This window comes from Wyeomyia smithii, chromosome 3, assembly GCF_029784165.1.
Source record: "Wyeomyia smithii strain HCP4-BCI-WySm-NY-G18 chromosome 3, ASM2978416v1, whole genome shotgun sequence".
Classification (NCBI taxonomy): Eukaryota; Metazoa; Arthropoda; class Insecta; order Diptera; family Culicidae; genus Wyeomyia; species Wyeomyia smithii.
Window position 1 is genome coordinate 277,458,737 of NC_073696.1, and position 7,950 is coordinate 277,466,686.

Below are 7,950 nucleotides of genomic sequence, written 5' to 3' on the forward strand. Positions count from 1 at the left end.
TTTCAAAGGCTGTTCGCACCAAAGAGAATTCTCATATGCAATTGTCTGAATGTGTGTGATGACAAAAGCAAAAATATTTCCTTCCTTCTTTTTCTCATGCAAAACCCAAACAAATATCAGTACCTTCGTAGTCGCGAATAAGTGATCCACGCATACTAGCAAACGTGTGTAGCTTGTAAAGTTGCCTGTTTTCTACCAAATTATGCTCCGACTTTTATCTCTTTTTTGCCGAATACGTTCAGAGTCACTCGTTGAGGAAAACTTAAACAAATCGCTGTTTTGTTTACAATGCTATGTTTTCAGCAACAGGACAAATATTCAGTTGAACACTAATTATATGTGTTAGGCTCGGTTCTGGATGAATTTTTCATTCGTGACCAGAAATCAGCTAAACATATTCGACCAAAAATGGCAATAAGTAATACAAAATCAAAACAACGGGATGATTTACAGTTTGGAGGAAACAAAAGCAACTTTACACGGCTTTACATGTTTACTAGTGTGCGTAGGTGAAAAGTTACTCATCTCTATACTGAAGTTCACCCAACGACGAACAGATAGCATGCGGTACAGTGTTGCATTGAGATTACGAGATTGCAAGCAGTGAGAATCAGATTGGCCAATTCACACACAGGTGGCGTACGATATAGCACTATTTGTTCGTATTACGTATTTCGATCTCCTTTTCCGGTTTTGGCCGACTGAGCGAAATGTTAAAATCATCATCACACTTTAATGCTAGAATTTTATGTGATTCAATCGTTTTTGCCATGGGGCTACACCAGGACTACACCCGACGTGCTACTTAATTTTTTTTATGCCGTGTCACAGTACTTGCATATGCGCGGATTTCCAGACTACACTACACAGAAAACAAAAACTACCCAAATATGCGTATTTTCGACGCAAATCAGGCCTTTTGTGCGGAAAGTAGGTAACAGTGATTTGCCTACTTTTGAGTAACTGCACGGAAGTCATCATTTAGGTAAAATTGAATACCTCGCATCAATATCAATATCGAAAACTCCATACAAATTTTTACCTAGAATCAGGTATTCTTATTTTATAACCCATTCACACTACAGCGAATATCATGTGATATCGCCTATCTTGATATCAAATGTCATACGCCAAATTTCTTGTATAAACTGGATGTATGAATTCTGATATCAAGATACGCGATATCACATGGTATCCGCTATAGTGTGAACAAGGCATTATTGAGCTGTTGCGTTATTTTCCCCAATTTGTATGCGAATTATTTACCTAAACCAGTGAAAACATTCAGGTTTACGTAAATTTACGTTGTTTTAACGTGTTCGCTTGGTAATATTTTCTTTTCGTATACATCGCAGAGACGAAGTCGACATGAGAAATAACGTTGACAACATAAAAAATGGTGACTTGCCATAGGCCTGGTGAGATTCTCAGATTTGGTTTGTTTTGGTTTTAAATCGAAGCAGTATATATTTTTGGACTACATAATAAACACTATTTATTATTCAAGGTATACCCTTTGCAATAAAAGCATGAAATAAATTATTTAGTTCTTCAAGACAAGGTCGCTTTTTCAATCAACTTTGTTTTCTGTAACATGTGAATAAAAGCTACTCATCAAAATCACGGTAATTCTTTTTCTGTAAGAGACAATGATTATCTAACTGATTAATTTCTTAAGGATCCTAGCGGCTAGATTTGAAAATGAGTGAGCCTCAGCAAACTAAGAATCCACCAAAATCCACCACGTCCCCTGGTGCGGGCATACGTTCGTTACGTTCGACCAACGTTTTCCGGGCTATAAACTTTGAGCTGTACGCTAAACCGGTAGGCAGACAGATATGCATCGAGTGGAATTGATGGTTTATGTCTTTTCACATTTTAGAACGCTGTTATTATGGGACTTGGATTAGTTGCGATTGGCATAACCTTTGGTTACATTGCCTATATGCGAGCAAAGTACGAAGGACTTGGATATTACACGGCTATTCAAGAAGATGGAAAGGAAATTTTTGTAAAGAAAAAGTCCAAATGGGAATAATTTTACCATTAAAAAAAACATGTTGATTTTAATTACCTCTTGAGTTTTTTTTTTCTAAAGTTATTACTTTCTTGTGAGAGTTTATGATTTTCTTTTCCCACGAAAAAAAAAAACAATCTTTGGCTCGAATGGTTTTTATTATTCGATATTATACAGCATCTCACAAAGATAAGACTGATCTCAAACCCACACTTCTCAGTAAAATGTTCAGATTTTCACTGCTGTCATTATTTGTATTATGCTTGATCTCAGAATGTAGTTTAGTCTTTCATCTCATTGTTGTGTTATAAATTTACATTATGTACTCGTAAAAAAAACTAATTCTGAAATAATTTCGATGTAGCTGTTTACTTGTCTACATTTCAACACAATCGTTTGTAATAGTTGAAATTCGAACGGCAAAAAGAACATGCACTATTCGGGAAGTTTGAGGCGAAAGTTACTATATTGTGGGGTACGTTTGGAAATACTTGAAAAAATACAAGCTTTAGGATGCTTTAAGCGCTTTTAGTTCCTTCAATAGATCAGCCTCAGAATTCATTTTAGCAATCTGAGTCAATTCTAGCTTTTCACCACGATTATTTTTTTCCTTCAACAATTTAATATCTTTCAGCTTTTTGTTAATATTTTTCACCTTCTTGTCTTTTTCAGCATCTTTACTGATTGGCTTCGATGTTTCTGTGTCACCTGTAGCTGATTTCGGAGTTGGTGCTGATTTCGGCGGAAATCTCTTCTCGTGCCCACCACCAACTATGCTTTTGCCACCAGAAGATACAGCAGAATCCGTTTGTCCGTTGATTGTTCCATTCGTCTTATTTTTGTTTTTATTCTTTTGCTTTTTGTCCTTTTGTGTGGTTGAGCGATAACCAGGTGGAAGTCCAGGAATTGGTGCTCGTGCAGAAGCCGAAGATGACTCTCCACCTGCGGCATTTGAGTTGTTTCGCATTCCTGGTGGGACATACTTTTGTTTGCTAGCTTCCGGTGTTTTAGATGCAATCCCTTCTATTTTTTCTCTACAAATAACGTTTTCTTTCAACGTTCCAGGAGCGTACTTCTGCCAAACAACTTCCAATAGTTCCTGCTTTTCTGGCCAATGAGTTTCATGTAGGAGTGCCCCTGTATGATGCCAAATTTTGAACCCATTGGACATTCGCAGTCTTGGAGCAGTCGTGGCAGTCAAGAATACATCACCGACTGGACTCCATTCTAATAATGTGGTGTCAGGAGCCTTATGCTCAGCGATCTGTTTCTTTTCGTTTAGATCCCAAATTTCTATGTATCCTGGGAGGTTTCCAAAGCCTCCAAATATAAGTAAATTTCCAAAATCATTGTAATATATCGAGTTTCTGTGTCCAGTTCCAAAATCAAAAACAGCATCACATTTGAGATTGAAGAGTGTTGCTTTTGATGGCATAAAACCATACACTACACAGAATTCAGTCGACCGAGGGCTCCACGCAACAGCATGGATCGAACCTTCGGTACTGAGCTGAACAGCAAATGAGTCTCCTTTGGTAGTCATGAAGTGTAATGCTGTTTTTCCGTAATAAGAAACACCCGTCTGATCTACATCTGTGCTGGTTAGTAATAACAAACCGGTTCCCTTCTGGTTCCACATCATGTCAACTTTATCGGCCTGCAAACAGATGAATAGAATCAAACAATTGTAGTTTATTAAACTAGTTTTGCATGAAAAAAAAATACCTGGAAGAAACTCTTTGAAGCAATAGGTTGGTTACTCTCAAGATTTGGGTAACGAAACATGCGACACATCGACGGTGCCCCTTTTGTTCCGGGCACATAAAAAGCAACATAAGGAGGGCTGGCTCCCGGAGACACTGAAACACCACCATTCCTCACTCCGCCCCAACGTTTAGTGGGTTTGGTTGGAAATGGGGAGTTGGGCTGTACTTCATAAAACAGTACTTCTCCTCCGACCATTACCGCGAAGAGACTTTCGTCTGCTGCCCAGTGCATTTCCCAGTTGGCATGGCGTTTCTGAATGATTGAGAACAGTTCCTGTCCGCTTGCTACATCATACAGAAACAGATTCGGTTTCTCCTTGATCTCGTCCTTTGGATTTTCCGTATAAATTTCCCAGGTCATCAAAAAAGTACTGCGTGGAGAGAACTTGAGGTAGAAAGCCTTTGGCCGGGGAAACGTTTGCTGCACCTTCCAATCAGAAACAGTGCAGATCTGGACAGTGGAACCGTTAGCCCACGCAAGAAATCGACCATTTGGACTATAAACAATAGCACGACACAATTTGCTCTCGTCTCGAGCAAATTCCGGATCCGGAATAAACGGAGTTTTGAATCCGTTTGACTTCCATACCTCTACTCCTGTAGAGGAGCGTACTGTTAGGAATAGGTATCGAAATTAATATGTTTGTCTCTTTGTCATGTTGTTAAGGCGTAGAAAATAATGACGTCAGCATGTATCCAGCCAACATTTGTTACAAAGTAAAAATATAGTCAAAACTAATCTAAATAGTTAAAATTAATCCAATTAAGCTCAGTTCCGGACTTGAACCTTTGTTTGCAATGAAAAATCTTAGCAAAAGTAAGTACTTACTAGCCAAAGCAGGAGTTATTCCGGTTGCCATTGTCTACAGTGCTCCAAAAGTACGATTTCGGTTTTCAACTAACCTCTAATGTTACCGCTGTCGCCGCTGTCATGCATGATGTTGAGTAAAAAAAAACATCGTGAAGAAAAAAAAACAGCAAAGACTCATGTCATTTTTATACACAGTAAAAAAAATCGAATTCGGTTTATTCGCGTTGAAAGAGATTTCGAAGGCTGTTCGCACCTACGTGAACTCTCGTATGTAATTGTCAAAATGTGCGTGATGACAAAAGCAAAAATATTTCCTCCTTTCTTTTTCGCACGCAGAAACCAAACAAATATCAGCAACACCGTCAACGCCAATCATAGTGCTTCAGCATTGATTTTAAAATGTGTCGATTAGCATTGGCCAAAAATTGTAGAAGTATCGATACTCGAGTATCGATAATTTTTCCGTGGCGGTATCGATGCCTGATCGATATCGAGGGAGGAGCATCGATACCAGCTGTATCGATACTCTGCCTGCTACTTGAAACAGGTCTATGAAAAATTAGGGTTAGTAACGAAAGGCTGAAACTCAAAAGGCTGAAACACGAAAGGCTGAAACTCGAAAGGCTGAAAAGTATGTATTGGTACGAAAGGCTGAATGCACAAAAGGCTGAATTCACAGAAGGCTGAATGCACGAAAGGCTGAATGCACAAATGGCTGAAATTTTTGTTACTTGACTCGTTGAATATTTCGGACTTTAATAAATTGAAAATTTTCATCAGGTGACAAAATAGAACGGTTTAACTTTGTTGTTTTGTTTAATCAAAATATATACAGGTAATGATACAAAAGTTATTCCATATAATTAAAACTAACAAATTTGAAGTATAAAAATAACGAAACTGTAAAAGTATACAGATTAAATAAAAATTATTACATCTAATTAAATCTAATATAAATGAACTAAACTAAACTAACCTAAAGTATAAAATGTACAGAAAATATTACAAAAAATCTTTATAACTATAAACTATAATCTATAAACTATTGAAAAATAAAAAATAGACAAATGTTCCATTGAGTCGTATTTCGAAGAGTCGCTCTAGTAGATCCTAATATGAAATACAAAGGAAAAAAAGTTAGCATAGATGTTAATATATAAACACTTCTAATAATTGTATGACATATCTTTACATACATATTTATATACATTACTTATTTTTCCTGAAAGTAATATTTGTTCGAAAATGTAGTATTAATGCATGGTATTTGGGGGAACATTTGAACTTATACGCATCTAATTCTTGTTAACATTTCCTAGATGATTCAGGGCGAGACGGCCGCAGGCCGCGAGTGTTCGCCGGCGACCCGCCGTCGGAAGCGCCGGCCACTGCGGGGGGGCAGTCCCCCCGCAGAAATCACCTCTGAATAGGTTCGTTCGTTTTCCTAGGTTCACTGACCCATAGGGACAATCCCCTAGTTTAGTCCAAACGAGCGATAGCGAGTAAGGACAATATTCATAACAGACAATCGAGTCGGCCGAAGGTCGCGAGTGTTTTTAGAAAAAGACAGAAATAAATTTTATAAAAGAAAACATAGTAAGTAATATTATTTGAACAAGCAAACTTATGCCAAGAATACATAAAATTTGTTTTATTTCAAAGCGACTTTGATTAATAATTTAGTTCGTAAATAGTATGCATTGAGGGCTAGTTTACAATAAATAACAAAGTTTACTTTCAGGAAAATACGTGTTTGAATACATTTCAATGCGATAAAATTTGTTTCCGAATAATGTTCAACCGTAATAATTGCTTTTTACTTACGCTCGTTCACTGTCGTGCAGATTTTCCGGACAGACACAAAGCCATTGTTTCGATAAATTCCTTATCCTCTAATTTGTCTGCCCTTGCACAAATCCTGAAGATTTTTTTATTCAGATCAGTATGATAACCATTGCTTTGACGGGGCAGTGTTTCATCTATAATTTGAAGAATGAGTCCTTCTGTTTCCTTCTGTTCTTTCTGGAATTCTCTCAGCATCCGTTTTATACCAATGTGATGCCCCCCAACGACAACCTGCCACCTTCGATGCCAGGCTTCAAAATAATTATTGGACCGCGGTATATCTTCCATCACGGCTCTATGGTTACTCCATAGAGCCGGATGGAACAGAGGTCGCCCGTTTCCATTTCTGCCTGTTACGTACGTTTCTTCAAAGTATTGTATAAACTGTTTTAGGCTCGCTGAGAGAGTCGGCTTTAACTGTGCGTAAGCAGCTTCGACTCGCGTGTCCGGTAGAAATGACAACGCGAAGAGCTTTTTAACGTCCATATGGGTTTTAATGTCATTCGAATAAGCCGACTTCAATCCCAGCGAGCCCAAATGCTTTAAAAGGTTTTGGGTGAAATGGAAATATCACCCAAAACATGACGTTGATGGGAACCCATCCCGCAGTGCATTTATAACGGCTTTTTCAAAGTCCGTCACAAACACTGCGGGATTGAAAATCAGTTTATGTTCAATAAAAACGTCGGCCAGCATCTCGAAAGCCAGCGTGTATGCCTCTTGCGACTTTCTGTTTACCAGGAAGTATACAAGAGGCACCACGCGGCGATTTTCACTGGTGCATGGAAGGTGAAAAGTTGACTAAAACTTTGGGGGGCACTCTGAAACGTTCCGTCTGCTAAGCAAAATCTTGCTTTCGCCAACAGTTCCAGGTTACGTGCTGTTGAAAACAGAAGTCTCTTCAGATTGTCTATGTTTGTTTCCTTTAGCAAAAAAGGATCGCCAGACAGGGTTTTCTTCAGTTCTTCGGGAATTATCAAACTGTCCCCGTCCTGCAGAACGCTTTCAGACCTCGGTGCTCGTGTTCGCGTAATCAGCATCTTTTGTGCTTTCCTGCTTACTCTCGTTTGGACTAAGGCGTCGCTACGACAGGCAACGCTCCGTATAATTTTACACGGAACGTCATCACAGTCCAACGCCTTCCGTTTAAGCTCTTTACGGTAGTCTTTCTCGATGGCATCCAGCGGGTTGGCCTCGTGGCAGTGCTCGCCAAATGATACCACTTTATGGTTGTTGTTGAGCAGGGTCGTAATCGCCCTGGCTTTACATGATGTTAGTGTTGGCTTATTGTGTTTTCGGAGTGCGCAACCCCAATAATACCGATTTTGATACTTGTAAAATATAAATAATTTTTAAAGTAATAATATATGAACATGGTATATAGATACATGGTGAAACGGTGTGTCAAAAAGCACAATCCATATGGGAAGAAAATTGCTAGCGACTAAGTTTGTTTTTAAAAACAAAAAGTGCAAGTTATAGTATTTTATGATATATCATTTTGATGCATT

The 7,950-nt window shown here is 38.5% G+C and overlaps 2 protein-coding genes across 2 annotated transcripts; one reads left to right on the forward strand and one right to left on the reverse strand.

Annotated features, from left to right (window-relative positions):
• Positions 1-1,412: 1,412 nt before the first annotated feature.
• Positions 1,413-2,409, forward strand: LOC129730786 (small integral membrane protein 8). The gene is made up of 4 exons (XM_055690353.1): positions 1,413-1,436; positions 1,508-1,625; positions 1,679-1,824; positions 1,883-2,409. The coding sequence occupies exons 3-4, from the start codon at positions 1,702-1,704 to the stop codon at positions 2,036-2,038; spliced, it is 279 nt and encodes a 92-aa protein (XP_055546328.1). The 5' UTR covers positions 1,413-1,436; positions 1,508-1,625; positions 1,679-1,701; the 3' UTR covers positions 2,039-2,409.
• LOC129730785 (eukaryotic translation initiation factor 2A) lies at positions 2,157-4,740 on the reverse strand. Its single transcript, XM_055690352.1, has 3 exons — positions 4,613-4,740; positions 3,743-4,395; positions 2,157-3,674 (listed from the first exon to the last, which is right to left on the reverse strand). The coding sequence occupies exons 1-3, from the start codon at positions 4,641-4,643 to the stop codon at positions 2,526-2,528; spliced, it is 1,833 nt and encodes a 610-aa protein (XP_055546327.1). The 5' UTR covers positions 4,644-4,740; the 3' UTR covers positions 2,157-2,525.
• Between the last annotated feature and the right edge of the window lie 3,210 nt (positions 4,741-7,950).

What these genes read in the sequence shown, in the direction of transcription:
- LOC129730786 (XM_055690353.1), top strand. Translation starts at nt 1,702, where the DNA reads ATGAGTGAGCCTCAGCAAACTAAGAATCCACCAAAATCCACCACGTCC. An exon ending in TTGAGCTGTACGCTAAACCG is followed by an intron (nt 1,825 to 1,882) that starts GTAGGCAGACAG and finishes TTCACATTTTAG; the next exon opens with AACGCTGTTATTATGGGACT.
- LOC129730785 (XM_055690352.1), bottom strand. Translation starts at nt 4,643, where the DNA reads ATGGCAACCGGAATAACTCCTGCTTTGGCTA. An exon ending in AATAACTCCTGCTTTGGCTA is followed by an intron (nt 4,396 to 4,612) that starts GTAAGTACTTAC and finishes TATTCCTAACAG; the next exon opens with TACGCTCCTCTACAGGAGTA. An exon ending in CTTCAAAGAGTTTCTTCCAG is followed by an intron (nt 3,675 to 3,742) that starts GTATTTTTTTTT and finishes ATCTGTTTGCAG; the next exon opens with GCCGATAAAGTTGACATGAT.